The sequence below is a fragment of the Rhineura floridana genome, chromosome 18, assembly GCF_030035675.1.
Source record: "Rhineura floridana isolate rRhiFlo1 chromosome 18, rRhiFlo1.hap2, whole genome shotgun sequence".
Lineage (NCBI taxonomy): Eukaryota > Metazoa > Chordata > Lepidosauria > Squamata > Rhineuridae > Rhineura > Rhineura floridana.
In genome coordinates this window covers 22,960,787-22,978,513 of record NC_084497.1, presented here as the reverse complement: position 1 = coordinate 22,978,513, position 17,727 = coordinate 22,960,787, and the positions used below count along the sequence as shown (strand labels likewise).

At 46.2% G+C, this 17,727-nt stretch overlaps 1 protein-coding gene across 3 annotated transcripts in view; it reads right to left on the bottom strand.

Annotated features, from left to right (window-relative positions):
• The window catches only part of AGRN (agrin), a 263,655-nt gene that overhangs the window by 242,547 nt on the left and 3,381 nt on the right, over nt 1-17,727 (bottom strand). The window contains exon 2 of one of the 3 annotated variants that reach the window (XM_061602122.1): nt 16,767-16,857. Coding sequence is in view for 2 of the 3 variants with exons in the window: in XM_061602120.1 (XP_061458104.1) it covers nt 3,367-3,582 (216 nt within the window). In the remaining variant the exon portion in view is untranslated. Of the gene's footprint in view, nt 1-3,366; nt 4,197-16,766; nt 16,858-17,727 lie in introns of those variants that run through there. The other 2 variants (XM_061602120.1, XM_061602121.1) reach the window with 2 other exon arrangements.

Here is a 17,727-nt window from a genome sequence, read left to right as displayed (position 1 = left end):
GCAAGTCTGGAGTTGACTTTTCAACCAGATGCAGTCTTCCAACTGGAGGCTTTGAAATTTTCCCAACCAGAAAGTATAAAGAGAATTTGTTCCACTGCAGATACTTGGGGTGGGGTTTGCTTAAAAGCAGCTTTGCGAAGACGCTCCCTTCTCTGGGGTTAGCCGCTCTTTTTAAGAAGGTTACTCGCCATCTAAAAATACATAATTATGTGCCGAAGCTTTTAAACTCGCCCAGTGAAAAACATGTGTCCTTGCTTTAAAAAAAAAAAGGAAGTTTTTCAGGTTTAGAAGAAGAAACATTTTTTAAAAAGAAACAAAAAAGCTGCCAGTATATTGGTGCAGCAATGCTCGGATTAGGTTTCCACTGAATTTGAGATCTAGAAGGATTTGGGGGAGGTTAGCAGAGCAAGCAACATCAAGGTTAAGACCAAGAAGCTAGAGTGATGCTCACCTTCCCAAACTAATCTTCAGGGAAGAGTGACAGCCCAGTGGCAGAGCACCTGCTTTGCAAGCAGAAGTCCCAGGTTCAATCCCCGGCATCTCCAGGTAGGGCTGGGAAAGACTCCTTGTCTAAAACCCTGGGAAGCAGCTGCCAGTCAGTGTAGACAATACTATCCTAGATGGGCCAACGAACAGACTCAATATAAGGCAGCTTCCTATGTCCCGAAAAAAAAATCAATTTCAACCATTAGGTGGTAAAAAATTTCCAAAACTCCTATCAGCAGAATCTGCAAGAGGGTGAACACACTCCCCAGCAAGAGGAACGTGGTTTCAAACCTTGAGCAGAATCTTATAAATGACGCTCCAGAAGTAAGCCCCAGGTAAGTCTGTATAAGACCTTTAGCACACACATTGGGTAGTAAATCCTAAATGGTGTGTCACCCACAACAGAAAAGCCAGCATGTCCCCAAGAAACCAAGTCGATAAAGGCTCTTGAGCAGCCGCTGAAGGAAGAAGATGCCTACCCTTTCTCTCTCTGCATGATTCAAAGGGGAAGGACCACAGCTCTGTGGCAGAGCATCTGCTTTGCATCCAGAAGGTCTCAAGTTCAATCCCTGGCTGGGAATGTTCCCCGACTGAAACCCTGGACAGCCGCACTCAGTTCATGTACAGAACGGGAATTGTAGCTCTGTGAGGGAGGGGTAAACTACAGTTCCCAGGATTCTTGGGAAGGGGCGCTTTAAATGTATGGTGTGGACACAGCCTTTGACACCACTGCGACCAAACTGGCTAAGCTCTATTGCGTCAGCTTAAATTAGTCTGTGGATCTTGCTTATTGGCATCCTGTGGGATGCAGAGGGGGTTACCAACGTTCTTGGGGTGAAGGAACACTCTTCCATCACTCAATGTCTATTGAACTTGTAGAAATCACTACCACAAAGATGAGGCGATGGCTTCAACATGGGATCAGGAGTAGAAAAAAATCTTGGGAGATGGTTAGGTCAGCTTTGTATTTTGCTATGCACTTGGTCACCACAGGCGACACATAATTCCGTGCAGGCAAATCAACAGGCTGGCAGAGCAGAGATGGATCACTCCCCCCACCCAAACTTCTAATCTCTTTATTTCTGTCATGGTTGCAGAGGATGTAAAGTTCCATCCTCCAAGGCCAGCATGGAAACCAAGCTTTCTGTTGGACAAAGGACAGCGAGAACCATTCCCTCATTTGCCGATTAGTTTAATACAAGACTTTAAAAAAAACTAGCCTGCTAAGGGGCTAGTAGTCTCTTAGCAAGCTAATAAATTTTTGGGGCTTTATCATTGACTATTAGCCAAGAAAAGTAAATAGAACCTCCATGTTCACAGGCAGCATATCTTGAAATACCAGCTGCTATGAACAGCTAAAAGAAGGCCACTGTCTTCATGTCCCTGCTAGTTTGCTTCCCAAGAGGCACCTTGCTGGCTACTGTTGGAGACCAAATCCTGAATGTATGAGATTTAAATCTGATCTATCAAGGCCACTCATATAAATCTGCAAGTTGCAATGACACACTCAGGAGCAAGGTGTCTTTGCTGGAGTCCACTGGGACTCCTCAGAAGTATGTGGCAAAGTGAAGCATCATTCCAGGTCCAACACAACCATCTTGAGATTCGCTCACTTAACAGGCCAATCCTATGGCCTCAGAAGAAATCCTTGCTATATACGCAGTGGTGCTTATTCTCAGATAAGTGTCTGTAGTACTGATTTCTCTGGGGCTTTACCATTTCAAGCCATGTTTTTAGGATTGGTTATAACTGATCCCTATCAATTCTGGCTCCACTACTCTGGAGAATATGTGGCTTGTGTCACTGCAGTTAAGTTTTCCTACATCACTTTCCTTGCCTCATTACCTTTTCTTTTTAAAAAATATATATATCGCATTTTTAAAAACTCTCCAGGAAGGTACCAAAAACAACCCTGAACAAGAGAAAGGAGAATTTTACACCCCAGAGGCACATTTTGCTGTAAATGTCCAATTTCCACTTTTTCAAAAAAGCTGTGGTTTAACTCATTACCCTTTAAAACATTTTCCCTTCCGGGGGTGAGGGGTAGGTGTTATTTAATTAATTAAAAAGACAGCAGCACTCTTTAGTTCTGGCAACAGTTATGAAAGGGGTGGCAATTGTCCTTTAAAAATTATGATGAGTTATCCATTCACTGAAAAAAGAAAATGGCATTGCAAGGTATGCCCACTCACCTACCCCAAAATATCCCCCTTTTCAGGGGGGGATGATGCACAATTTAGGAACCAATTAAGAGCTCAGGGTTGTAGCCAACTAGGCCCTACTCAGAACAGACCCACAGAACTTCATGGACCTAAGTCAGCCATGCCCATTAACTCCAATGGGTCTACTCTGAGTAGGACTAGATTTTCTTTACAACCCCTTGGAGCCTGTAATGAAGTTCTTTGCCAATTTCAACCAGAGGTTGCACCAAAGAAAAAGTTCAACAGGAGTCTGCTGGGGCGACTTGGATGCAAGTTGCTAGATATTTGGGGGGAGGGAGGAGAGAGAGAGAGATAATCATTTCAAACCCGAGTCCTCCCCAACCTAGTTTGTTGTTAGAAGCATGTTTACAACTAAGGCTGCAATCCAACGTACGTCTACTCAGAAGTAAGTTCCATTGGGTTCAATGGGATTTACTCCCAGATATGTGCGCATTGCATTGCAGCCTAAAATAGGAAATCAACAAGTACAGGAGCGAGATTATCCCATTGCAACAGGAAGGGGGGAAAGTTTTGCAAGAGCGTGAAGATAACTACGGAGCTTTTTCCCTGGGAGAGCCTGCGGAGCGAGGGTCTCCACCAACCCATCCCAGGAAGCGCAGCCGAGCTGCGTCCACACACAGGCGCCCCCCAAAAAAACTCTTAATCCGAATCCGTTTACCTTGCAGGAGTAGGTCCGATGAACCGGATCCACGTTCACTATTTCCTCCACCGTCCCAGTGAGGACGATGTTGGCTTCCTCTTCCCTCCTCTCTAGTGCCCTCTCGGGACAGCTTCCATTGCAACCGGCCAGCCACGATGCCAGCGGCAGGAGGAAGAGGAGACGGGGAAAAGCACAGGCGGAGAGGGACCCGGGGGCTCGCTTTGCCCACCCCATCGCGGCACAAAAGGAACCGGGGGGGGAGGTGTGTAGAGAGACAGAGGGGGAGAGCGGTTTTGTAAAAAAAAAAAAGAGAGAGAGAGAGAAAAGGTGGCAGGGGGCGAGAAAACAGAATGCTGGAGAGAGAAAGAGCGAGCCAGCCAGGCGATCAAGCCCTTATGAACGGCACCATTGCAATCTCGGATCGCCCGGGATTCTGCCGAGGGAGGGAAGAAAAGGTTACTTTTATTGCGGGGGGGGGGTTAAAAGGAAAGGAGAGGGGAAGGAGGAAGCTACAAGAGAGGAGAGAGAAAAGGATGGATTTTCTGCTCTGGCAAGGGAGAGAGAGGCTCGCTTCTCCTGATTTTGCACTCTCTCGCCAGTGTGAGAAAAGGCTTAAGAGGGGGGGGTTGGAAATTTGCATGCGATCTGAATTGCTGATAAGGAAAAAGGGGGAGGGGGCAAAGCGGAGGGGAGGGTTGGCAGAAAGGGACGGAGAAGGAGGGGGGAGGAGAGGGGGAGAGCGAGCCTGGCTTTGCTCTTTCCTTGCAGGCTCGCTGGCTCCCTGCTTGCTTGGCTCTGCTCCTTCTGGCTTTGCGAACGGGGGGGAGAGAGACAGAAAGCGAAAAGAGCTGGAGTAATATAAGGGGAGAAACGCCACCCGCAGGAAATACGGCTCACGTCAGGTTAATGGATAATCAGGCCTCCAAACGTGATGTGACTTTTAAAGGTGCAGCTCCGGAGGAAGCGGAGCGCGCTTCTGCTTGAAGAGCGAGCTTGGGGGGTTAAAAAAAAAAGTGCGCCCCTCCTTCTCAGTCTGGTCTCCTGGCATCCCACTGCCCTTACTTGGAGAACTAGATTTTATTTTTTTTTAAAAACACACCAAGGTGAGTGGACTGTGCTCTTGCACCTTTAATAGTCTGGTAGAAGAGGGCATCCCTTCATTGCTACAGCTATTAAAGGTGCAGGAGCTCCTTGGAGGAAAGGGGGGATGTAAACATAATAATAATAATAATTAATGAATGAATAATGTAAGTGTTGTTGAACCGATTGGGAGCAGTGACCACAGTGCTATTAAATTAAACATACATGTAACTGGCCAATTGCCAAGAAAATCCAACACGGTCACATTTGACTTCAAAAGAGGAAACTTCACAAAAATGAGGGGATTGGTAAAAAGAAAGCTGAAAAACAAAGTCCAGAGGGTCACATCACTCGAAAATGCTTGGAAGTTGTTTAAAAACACTATATTAGAAGCTCAACTGGAGTGCATACCGCAGATCAGAAAAGGTACCGCCAGGGCCAAGAAGATGCCAGCATGGTTAACGAGCAAAGTCAAGGAAGCTCTTAGAGGCAAAAAGTTTTCCTTCAGAAAATGGAAGTCTTGTCCAAATGAAGAAAATAAAAAAGAACACAAACTCTGGCAAAAGAAATGCAAGAAGACAATAAGGGATGCTAAAAACGAATTTGAGGAGCACATTGCTAAGAACATAAAAACCAACAACAAAAAATTCTATAAATACATTCAAAGCAGGAGACCATCTAGGGAGACAATTGGACCCTTGGATGATAAGGGAGTCAAAGGTGTACTAAAGAACGATAAGGAGATTGCAGAGAAGCTAAATGAATTCTTTGCATCTGTCTTCACAGTGGAAGATATAGGGCAGATCCCTGAACCTGAACTAACATTTGCAGGAAGGGATTCTGAGGAACTGAGACAAATAGTGGTAACGAGAGAGGAAGTTCTAAGCTTAATGGACAATATAAAAACTGACAAATCACCGGGCCCGGATGGCATCCACCCGAGAGTTCTCAAAGAACTCAAAGGTGAAATTGCTGATCTGCTAACTAAAATATGTAACTTGTCCCTTGGGTCCTCCTCCGTGCCTGAGGACTGGAAAGTGGCAAATGTAACGCCAATCTTCAAAAAGGGATCCAGAGGGGATCCTGGAAATTACAGGCCAGTAAGCTTAACTTCTGTCCCTGGAAAACTGGTAGAAAGTATTATTAAAGCTAGATTAACTAAGCACATAGAAGAACAAGCCTTGCTGAAGCAGAGCCAGCATGGCTTCTGCAAGGGAAAGTCCTGTCTCAGTAACCTATTAGAATTCTTTGAGAGTGTCAACAAGCATATAGATAGAGGTGATCCAGTGGACATAGTGTGCTTAGACTTTCAAAAAGCGTTTGACAAGGTACCTCACCAAAGGCTTCTGAGGAAGCTTAGCAGTCATGGAATAAGAGGAGAGGTCCTCTTGTGGATAAGAAATTGGTTAAGAAGCAGAAAGCAGAGAGTAGGAATAAACGGACAGTTCTCCCAATGGAGGGCTGTAGAAAGTGGAGTCCCTCAAGGATCGGTATTGGGACCTGTACTTTTCAACTTGTTAATTAATGACCTAGAATTAGGAGTGAGCAGTGAAGTGGCCAAGTTTGCTGACGACACTAAATTGTTCAGGGTTGTTAAAACAAAAAGGGATTGCGAAGAGCTCCAAAAAGACCTCTCCAAACTGAGTGAATGGGCAGAAAAATGGCAAATGCAATTCAATATAAACAAGTGTAAAATTATGCATATTGGAGCAAAAAATCTTAATTTCACATATACGCTCATGGGGTCTGAACTGGCGGTGACCGACCAGGAGAGAGACCTCGGGGTTGTAGTGGACAGCACGATGAAAATGTCGACCCAGTGTGCGGCAGCTGTGAAAAAGGCAAATTCCATGCTAGCGATAATTAGGAAAGGTACTGAAAATAAAACAGCCGATATCATAATGCCGTTGTATAAATCTATGGTGCGGCCGCATTTGGAATACTGTGTACAGTTCTGGTCGCCTCATCTCAAAAAGGATATTATAGAGTTGGAAAAGGTTCAGAAGAGGGCAACCAGAATGATCAAGGGGATGGAGCGACTCCCTTACGAGGAAAGGTTGCAGCATTTGGGGCTTTTTAGTTTAGAGAAAAGGCGGGTCAGAGGAGACATGATAGAAGTGTATAAAATTATGCATGGCATTGAGAAAGTGGATAGAGAAAAGTTCTTCTCCCTCTCTCATAATACTAGAACTCATGGACATTCAAAGAAGCTGAATGTTGGAAGATTCAGGACAGACAAAAGGAAGTACTTCTTTACTCAGCGCATAGTTAAACTATGGAATTTGCTCCCACAAGATGCAGTGATGGCCACCAGCTTGGACGGCTTTAAAAGAAGATTAGACAAATTCATGGAGGACAGGGCTATCAATGGCTACTAGCCATGATGGCTGTGCTCTGCCACCCTAGTCAGAGGCAGCATGCTTCTGAAAACCAGTTGGCGGAAGCCTCAGGAGGGGAGAGTGTTCTTGCACTCGGGTCCTGCTTGCGGGCTTCCCCCAGGCACCTGGTTGGCCACTGTGAAAACAGGATGCTGGACTAGATGGGCCACTGGCCTGATCCAGCAGGCTCTTCTTATGTTCTTATGTTCTTAATAATGAGGCACACCAAGCAGCCAGTACAAGCAAGGCCTTCTCGGTGGTTTCCCCATTTTGAGGAATGCCCTCCCAAGGGAAATTCATCAGGCACCAACATCATGGCATCATGGCTGTTCCAGAAATCTTTCAGCTGATTGTCCAGTTGGTTTCGTTATTTTAATGCAGTTCCTAGGTGACTGATGCTTTGTGATTTATGTTGAAAATTTTATAATGGAAGTTGTTTTTTGTGTCTTATGTGATGTTTGTAAACTGTAAGCCACTGAGAGTACACTGGGAGGGGGCACACTTTGTAAACAAATAAGGCAGGTGGGATGAAAAAATCTTTGCTGACCATTGGAAGCAGCACTTGCCAACCTGGTGCCTTCCAGAGTTTTTGGACTACAACTCCCATGAGCCCCAGGCAGCATATGCAAACACTTCCTCTTCAGAGAGTTGCGTCTGCCACCTTTCTTGTATTTTGTTATTATTTATTATTTTATTTATACCCCGCCCTTCCTTCCAGCAGGAGCCCAGGGTATGGTTTCCATCATATGCGGAAGATGCACCTTTTAACGTTAGCCTTTGTGTGTGTGTAGCAGGACCATCCTATTCTCGCAACCATAATTTCTTTCCAAGTGTTTTGAACATTGCATTCTTAAATTGCTGCAACCAACCCTGTGTCACGCTCCAGGGAGATGGTGTCAGAGGTTGGAGTCCCAGTTGCAGAAAAGGACCCCTCACCAAAGTACTTGCCAACAATGAGGGCAGGGTTACCCATGGAACACAGTCCGAACACACCAAGGTCAAGCTCAGAGAATCTAGTCTAGCTCCAAATGTGACTCAGAGACAGTCTGGCCAAGCAAGATTCAACACAGCATGGCAGAGTAACTAGAATCAGGCACTTGGAGCCAGAGACTCTGTTTCCAGTAACTGGGAGGCTCAAGAAGGAGGCCTCAGATAGTCTGGCTTCCTAAACCATACCCTAACCACACTGCTAGCAGTAAATGTGCATCAGAAGCTGCTTACTCGCAAATAGCCTGGCAACCCTGGGTCCACAGACACAAGCTCTTTGCCCTGGACCCAAAGCTTTTGGCACTAGTACTCTGGAGGACTGGGAAGCGGGGCAGCTCATAAGATCATAAGAAGAGCCTGCTGGATCAGGCCAGTGGCCCTAGTCCAGCATCCTATTCTCGCAGGGACCAACCAGATGCCCACTATGGGAAACCCTAAGGCAAGACTCGAGTGCAACAGCGATTCTCCCCTCCTGCACTTTCCAGCAACTGGTATTTGGAAGCATAGCCATAACCATGAGTCTGTCTAATCTTTTAAAGCCATGTGACTGCTTTGTGTCTGCCCCGAAGTTTCCAGCATTCAGCTTCACTGGATGTCCACGAGTTACAGGTGTTATGTGAGAGGGAGAGAAACTCCTCTCTATCCACATTTTCCAATGCCATGCATAATTTTATACTTCTGTCATGTCATTGCTTACTCGCCTTTCCTCTAAGCTAAAAAGCCCCAAATGCTGCAACCATTCCTCACAGGGGAGTCGCTCTATCCCCCTGATCATTCTGGTTGCCCTTTTCTGAACCTTTTTCAACTCTACAATATCTTGTTTTGAGGTGAGGCGACCAGAACGGTACAAAGTATTCCAAATGCGGTCACACCACAGATTTGTATAACGACATTGTGATATCACCAGGTTTATTTTCAACACCTTTCCTAATGATCTGCCTCCTCCTCTGACAGTTCCAGGTGAGCTTCATCAGACATCAGTCCAGAGGGTCCCTCAGCACTGGATTTGGAGGGCTCTGCCTGCATCTCAAGGTCCTTGACCTGTGGGGCATCTGGCTCCTCCTCTGAAGAATCCATGTCTGGTGCCAGGTCAGAGCTAGACATGACACTCTGGGGCCTTACGATGAAGGGCAGGTAAGATATCATCATCATCTCAAAGTTCTTTGCTCTAAACATCACAAACATTCCTTCTCTTGGCCTCTTCTTGTCTCCCAGGAAGCCCTCAACCTTGCCTCGTCCTTGGACTGGGGTGTTCTGTTAGCCAGCTGTCACTGACAATGTTTGCAAATCCAATATGAAACCCTAAGTGGTACCTAAAGACAGACAGTGTCTTTTTCATCTCTGAATTAGCCCTCTCTCAGGAGATTTTTATTGGAGAGAGAGAGAGAGAGAGCACTTCACACGGGTGGAGGGTGTCCCAAGCAAGTCAGGCCTGCAGTATGAGGGCCAGTGCTTGAATTATGGACTTCCAGTCATCGTGGTACCCATGCCATTGGATCAAAGCCTTTTTCTGTCAAGATTGTGTGTTGATCGTTGTGCGCCGATCTCCCCACATAAAACAAATTCACGCACAGGCGTCTTCCATAACAAAAGTCCCATGGCGATTGGCAAATGGCAAATCCAGAAGCCCCTAGTCATGGTCTGGTACATCGGCGGTGGATACAGATTCAGATGGATCCATTGTTAAAGACTATATTTTGGAAGACAATCTTACTCATTCACGAGTGATAGCCAAGAGACTCTGCGTAGACCCATTGAAGTTAACAGACCAAAGTTAGTTAATTCCCAAGACATGGGAAACTGCCTTATACTGAGTCAGACCACTCGTCCATCTAGCTCAGTATTGTCTACACTGACCAGCAGCAGCTCACCAGGGTTTCAGGCTGGGAATGTTCCCCAACCCTAACCTGGAAAGGCCAAGAATTGAACCTGGGAAGTTATGCATGCAGGGCAGATGCTCTAACCACTGAGCTACAGCCCTCCCCCAATGTAAAAGTCTTTAAAATGCTAGCTGTTTTCTTCACGCCCAACCCCAAGTTACTGTGCCCACATACACACACACACACACACACACACACACACCTGTCTCAAGGTACTTGGAAAGCAAAGGGACTGGATACAATTTTGCTGATGTGAGGCTATTTCCTTGGCTCCCCTTTGCGAGTCAATTTCACACAAAAAACTTTCAGAGCTGCTGATGCAGCAGATCTGCACACCAGAGCTGAGAAAGCCCTTTGGGAACCCAGAGAGGTGGAGGCTGGGGGCAGGGTGCTATTTAAAAATAAAATTAAAATTAAATCAATAACAAGATTGTTTCATAGCCTGCAATCCCCCCAAGCATTGAGACTTTTTCTTAGCGGGCAGCCTTTTTATAGGTTCACAGTGCAATCCTATACATGTCTACTCAGACGTAAACCCCATTCAGCTGAATTTGACCCAGGTAGGTGTGTATAGGCACACAGCCTCATTTTTCCTTTAAGAAGAACCTGCTGGATCAGGCCAGTGGCTCATCTAATCCGGTATTCTGTTCTCACAGATGCCCCAAATGTCCCGCAAGTAAGACCTGAGCACAAGAGCACTTTCCTCTCCTGCAGTTTCCAGCAGCAGGTATTCTGCATACTGCCTCCATCCATGGAGACAGAACATAGCCATCATGACTCCTAGCCATTAGTAGTCTTACCCTCATTGTATTTGTCTAAAATCCACTTTTAAAGCTATCTAAGTTGGTGGCCATCACTGCCTCCTGTGCAGAGCTTGGAAAAGTTACTTTTTTGAACTACAACTCCCATCAGCCCAATCCAGTGGCCATGCTGGCTGGGGCTGATGGGAGCTGTAGTTCAAAAAAAGTAACTTTTCCAAGCTCTGCTCCTGTGGGAGTGAATTCCATAGTTTAATTTTGAGCGGAGGGCACTGAAGTTACCATATGTGGTAAAATCAAATTTTACCCGCAGGGACACGAACGGAGGCCTCATCTGCACTGTACATTTAAAGCCATGGCTCCGCCCCCCCCATAAAAAAAAGGATCCTGGGAACTCCAGCTGGCTCAGGTTGTTGAAACTGTTAGGAGACCCTTTATCCCCCTCATAGACCCTTTATCCCCCTCATAGAGCTACGATTTCCAGAGTTCCCTGGGAAGAGGGAATGACTATTAAACCACTCTAGGAATTGTCCTCCAAGTCCTAGGTTGATTCCAGACAACCTCTTTTATTGAGCACGCTTCCTGGTTTGTTTGCCCAAAGTTTGCAAGGAGGTTAGACAAAGCAACTTTCCAGTACATTGTCCCGTTGCTTTCCTTATTGCAAACAGTCAGGTCTTTTTGGGAAGCGGGATTGTTGCGCAAGAGCTCCAAATGAACTTTATATATGCAACCTTAATTTGTCAGGATGCAACTGCATCCCACCCAAAATAGCAACCGTATAGAAAGGCCTCGAGGGCCTGTCGGTGCAGCAGGGCATCCTTCAGTGGTGACAATTTTCCTCTTCCAGTTCATGCTAGGTTCAAAATCTAACCAAGCCCTTGGATTTCTTTTTAAAAAACAGATGCATAGTCCAGTAAGATCTCCCCAGCCATGCAGTAGAAGGGCTGTGTAGCTCAATGGCAGAGCACCTGCTTTGCATGTAAAAGCTCCCTGGTTCAATCTCTGGCTCTTCCAGGTACAGCTGGGAGAGGTGCTTTGTCTGAAATCCTAGAGAGCCCCTGCCAATTAGGATAGACAATACTGAGCAATGTGAACCAATGGTCTGATTCGGCATAAAGCAGCTTCTTATGTTGCTATGTCTTAAGGCACTGTTCTTCAACCTTGGATCCCCAGATATTGTTGGACTACAACACCCATCCTCCTTGGCCATTGGCTAAGCTGGCTGGGGTTGATGGGTGTTGTAGTCTGACAACATCTGGAGACCCAAGGTTGAAGAACACTGTCTTAAGGGAAGGGTCTGTGGAAGAGCAGTTGCCTGGCATGCAGAAGGTCCCACGTTCAATCCCCAACATCTTCTTCACGTTATCCTTTTGACAGGTCTTGTCTTCATTAAGAATGTAACAACAGCCCTGCTGGGTCAGATCAGTGTAGTTCTGTCTAGTCCACCATCCTGTATCCAACAGTGGCAGCTATGAAGATCCGTTTGGGAAGCCCAAAGGAGGAGACAATGGTTAGCCACCAATAGCCTTGCCCTTCTCTGTGACAGGAGGTTTGTCCACACATTAACAGGGAACACAGGTACAGGCTGTCTCTATATACGTGTAAAAGTGTTTGTGTGAAACAGTGTACACTTGATTTGTACAGTTCAACTGCTGTGTAGACAGACCGTAGGCTTGTTGAACTTGAGTTCTGTCAGTGTACACAAATAGCTGAGCTGTACACTCGTTTTTTGCACGTAATGTGTGAATGCCCCTTTTGCCTAATCCCTTTGAAAAAGTCGTCTCATCTTATTCAACCATGTTTTAAAAACAGTCTTGCCAACTTTTGTTTTTAATTCTCAAGCTTCACATGTTGGATAAAAGATGTCTGCCAGGCTTATGCAGGCAATTAAGAAGGTGTCTTTTCGCAGTAGCAGACCTTTGTTTTTATTGCATTTTTAATGCTTTTATTGTATGGCTATTTTTTAAAACTTGTTGTAAACCGCTTTGATGTTTTTAACAAAATAGCAGTAAAGGAAATATTTATAAATAAATACAAGCTTTGCAAAAGGTTTGAATGTGTAAGTTCCTCCCCTCCCATCATTTTCCTGTCCTTAAAATGTAATCCCTGCTGATGATTTCTCACACTGTCAAATGGCGTGTGTGAGCTTATATGTGCCGTTGGGGGGGCGTATTCAAATCTCTTGATGCCGCAATCCAGCAGCTTCCCTAACGAGTCGACCCTGCGAGACCGTCTCTTAGTTAGGCCTGTCTGCCTGGATAATGATTTTCACATCAGCAAATCTATTAATGAGATCACAGTGGGAGCCAAGAGAGAGAAGCAGAAAAAGTGTGTGGTGTTTGTTTTGTTTTTTTGGCCAGTCAGGAAGTCGGCCTGGCCGGGAGGCAGGGGTAGCTGATACCCATTTGAGACTGGCAGAAAGCAGGGAGCTCAAACAGCAGGCGGAGCCAGACCCAATGACAGGCAGAGCTAATGACAGGCAGAGCCAACTCATGCTACTTTTGTCCCCATCCTCCTTCTCCTCCCTGCCGAGTTCTACAAGGGGCGACACAGAGAGTATGGAGGAGGAGGAAGCTGACAGCCAGGTTTACCCTCTGGACTGGTTGTAAGAAAGAAGGCAGGAAGGCAGAGGCTGGCTGAGGGTAGACTGTGGTTGGTGGGGCCATGCCACATTTGCCATTATGGACCAGCTTCCACTGGCTACAGTGCCCATCACTGCAGCAGGTCCGAGTGGAGCATTCAGCCACCCATAATACAGAGACAGAGCTACATTTCTTATCCACAGAGGAGGCTGCCTGCTATGTCTCTGCACAAGTGATCACTCTGGCCTTGCCTCCATCCACCCAGCCTCCTCCAAGGGCAGGTAATTGTGCCCCCATTCACCCTAATACATCAGCCTCCACTGCTGGGAAGCTAAGGGAGGTTTGCTTGGTCATCTTGCAGTTGAGAAAAATAACTGCAGAGAGAATCAGCAGCCCATCCCCATGTTACATAGAGCAGGGGTGAAAAACACAATCCCTGAACCGGGGGCAGGCAGTGCAATGGATGCAGTTTGTATAGTAGGCTACATTTCAACCACACAAAAGTCAAAGGGTTACACACACACACACACACTCACTCACTCACTCACTCACTCACTCACTCACTCACTCACTCACTCATCTGGTGTGAAACAGCTTCCTGCTTCCCTAATCAAGGAATTCTCTCTTCTGCCCATTCATATCTTTAGAGCAGAGCCTGGGTTTCTCTAGAATTTCATTGTCCATGCTCACATTGAGCATTAGTGCAATTCCCCCACATCCCCACTGAAATCCCAGCCACTTTTACTCCACAGGTGCCTTTGGCCCCTTCCCTCCTCCCCCATGACCAATAACTCCATCATGCTCACTTCCTGTGGCTGTTGTACACTCCATCAACATTATACAACCCAGAAATGTTTATTCTGGCAAAAAGGAATGTCTGCTGGGATAAGGGGCATATCTTGGAGGGCCCAGTAGAGGAAATAGACCGGGAGGGGGATCTGAGTCAGCCCTGAGCAAGCAAGCATTTATGATGTCAGGGACAGATGTTCAGGCTTTCAAGATGAGGCACTAAACCCACATCCTGAAACCTCTGTAAGCCTCCACAGTACCAGTCACATCCCTGCAGCAGAGCCAGTGTGGTGTAGTGGTTAGAGCAAAAATGGCCATGCCGGCTGGGGCTGATGGGAGTTGCGGTCTAAAGCATCTAGAGGGCACACATGTGGGCTACCCCTGAGTGAGAGTGTTAGACGTGGACCTGGGAGACCAGGATTCAAATCCCCAATCATCCATGAAGCTCGCTGAGTGGCTTTCAGCCTGTCACTGTCTCTCAGCCTAACCTACCTTGCAGGGTTGTTGTGAGGATAAAACAGAGGGGAGAACCATGTGTGCCACCTTGATGCTTTGGAGGAAAGATGGGATATAAATTATTATTATTATTATTATTATTATTATTATTATTATTATTATTAATAATAATAATAATAATAATAATAAGAGGGCCTGAGGTAGTGTCCAGAGCCAGGCCAAGCTGGCATACAGAGGTAGCCATAGGGCTATGTGCAAATGGCTTCTTGGAATTCTCTACCCCATTTCTGGGCAGAGAAAGTGTGGGGTCGTAGTTTGACCATATAAATTAGTTTCTCCAGAAGGAGGGGACGAAAAATTCTCCAGCAAGTTTCTTGGGGAGGGGGGGATGAGTCTTACCATTAATATTCTTTTGTCCTTCATCCCCCTCCTCCCTGCCTGCTATTTCACATCCTCCACAATGCTGCATACTCAGTATCCTTTCCAGCATCTGCCATCAAATAATAGCTAAGAATAGAGCCATGGAAGTATACCTCCAAATACCAAACACTGGGTACAAACCACTGGGAACAACTATAGCTTTCATGCCCTGCTTTGGTCCAAGCCCAAAAGGGCTTCTTTTCACATTCTTAATAGCCATGGTTAATTTGAAATTAAGCCTCCACCTATAGCTCTGAGCACCACAGGAACATAGGAAACTGCCTCATACCAAGTCAGACCACAGGTCTATCTAGACTGACTGGCGATGGTTCTCTAGGGTTTTAGGCACAATTCTCTCCCAGCCCTACCTGGAGATGCCAGGTATTGAACCCGGGGCCTTCTGCGTGCTCTACTCATTGAGCTACAGCCCTGCCCCAGTTGCTGGGGGGGGAATGCTGACTGGCCACTTTTGAAAAACAGGATGCTGAGCTAGATGGATGGGTCTGTTCCAGCAACGTAGGACTCTGGAGCAAAGTGATACATTTCGCCCCATTTTGAAGTGAGTGAAACAGTACAAGTTACCAACTAAAGAAGATGGTCCCCATAGGACCAGTTCAAGCAGAGGTAGGGAACCAACAGCCTGGAGGCCACCTAAGCCTCTCTGTCTGGCCCTCAGAACTCTCCCCAGGCCACACCCCCTTTTTCCAAGCCACACCCCTCACCAGCCCTGCCCTGCACCCTTCTTGAGCGTTTTCGCCTGGCTAGAATTTCTGCCCAGCAAGGTTTCTAGATGAAAATGGCCAGCTCATCAAAAAAGAAACATTTATTCCTTTTGGAATTGGAAAATGTGTGTGCATGGGAGAACAACTGGCCAAGATGGAACTCTTCTTGATGTTTGTGAGCCTCCTGCATATCCCGAAGACATGAAGAAGCCATCAATGAAAGGAAGATTTGGTCTGACTTTAGCTCCATTTCCATTCAACATAATTGCCTTAAGAGAGATGAAGAAACCTCAGACAAGAACACTGCAAGAAGTTTGTATTACTTTTATGAAACTTCAGGGCTATATTTGCCGTCCTGGGCTCCTACTAGAAGGGCGGGATTTAATAACAACAACAACAACAACAACAACAACAACAATAATAATAATAGAATGTGTCCTCCAACTCCGAACATGCCTCTGGCTTGCCCGTACTATGGCAAAACTATGTTTGTTGCTCTGACCACTTTTGCTTCTAGGCCCCGCCCACCATTGACATGTGGCCCCAAGGGCATTACCTGGAAGAGAATACGGCCCTCAGGCTGGAGGGAAAAAAAGGTTCCCTACCCCTGAATTAAGGTCCAGAGTTGCCACACTGCACTACTGAGCACAGGCTCTATTGGTGTTCTTATCTGAAAGAACAGTAAATTCTATTAAGGCAATTACACTTTTGAATGTCATTGCAGGGGATAATCCGCAGGAACAGCAAAACATCCTTTCCTCCTGCACAGCTGATTTTCCATTACAAATGTCATCTGTGCAGAAAGACAGACGCACAATTTGCATTCCCACGGCAAACGCGGGTTCAGGAAAATGTGTTGTGCGGCGACAATGTGTCATTCCAGCCTGTACGAGCTAATCTATCAAGCCCTGAAGAAGCCAGGGGACTCTTTTTAATTTTTAAAAGACCAGGAAACAAAAACATTACATTAAAAAAAAGGGTTCCCCACTATCAAATCCCATTTTAAAAGGGCACTGAGGTTAATTGTGTTACATCTTGAACAGCAAAGGTATCCTAGTGGGATAAATCAGTTCTCTGGAGATGGGAGAAGGGAACATACCCCCCCCCGTGATCTCAAGCCTTTGACATCCTTCTTCCCCCCCCCCAGCCCGGACATCTTCCCCCCCCCCCCAGCCCGGACATCCCATCACAATTGACTTTTCCCTAAACTGTACATTACTTCTGACATGCCAGCAACTGGGGGTGGATGCCACAGACTTGAGATATTTAATTACCGCTCCTGGTGGATTTATTACTATTATGCTTGGATTAATTGGGAAAGTAAAAAATGCTTCACTGAGTGATCCATCTTCTTGAAGTTACTTACCTTGTCAAGGGGCTAATAACGGAGAAATAAAAATGCCTCTCTCTTTCTCTCTCTCTGCCACATCGCAGGAAGTGGATTTCCATAATTCCCCCTGTAGAAAATTTTAAGAGGCATATGAAACATGGTCGAAGATAGATTGGGCTAACCAGGGGCCGGGGGGGGGGGAGAGAAAAATATGCAGCCGTTCTCTTTCTCAAAAGTAGCATGAACCTCAATTGGTACTTTTTAAGAAGAAAACCTCAGGACAGAATATTGGTTAATTGCCACTTCTACAATAAGCCTTCCGTGATAGGATGGGCCTCTTGTAATTTTCTCTACAAACCATTCTTATAACATAAATTGCTTCACAATTCCTATTTTGTACAGACTGGCAGCTAAAGACATAGCTAGTTATTTTGAGCCAATCCATCAATTTCAGCCAACCTTTATGATATTTCAAATCCCCATTCTACCAACAACATATCACCTCTCCTTGTTCCTAGATGAGGGCTGGCCCTACCATTAGTCAGCGTGTGAAGTGGCAGCCTCAAGCAGTCAGTGCTAGGGGTGGGACATAGCAACAAGATGTTGGGAAGGCACAGTTGTGTATATAGGGCACGCAGCCTACCCTGCATGCCCCCTAAGCTAACCGGCTACTCTGAAGGGTGGTGGGGAATGCTACGCCCCCTTTGCCATTCTTGACATAAGATTCAACTGCTCAGTGTGCAGATCCAGACCTTACATTTAAAGCACGACTCCTACCCCCCCCAAGAATCCTGGGAACTGTAGTTTGTTAAGAGAGCTGGGAAGCTGTCCCTCTATGAGTGGGAAACCACATTTCCCAGGATTCTTGGGGGGAGGTCATGTGCTTTATAAGCCACCAGCCCCAATCTGGAGTCTTGCAGCCTCTTGGCAGCCCAGCCCTTCCTCAGCTGCAGCCTATTGCGGCTGCTTCTTGGTTGGGCTACTCGTGAGCAAGCAG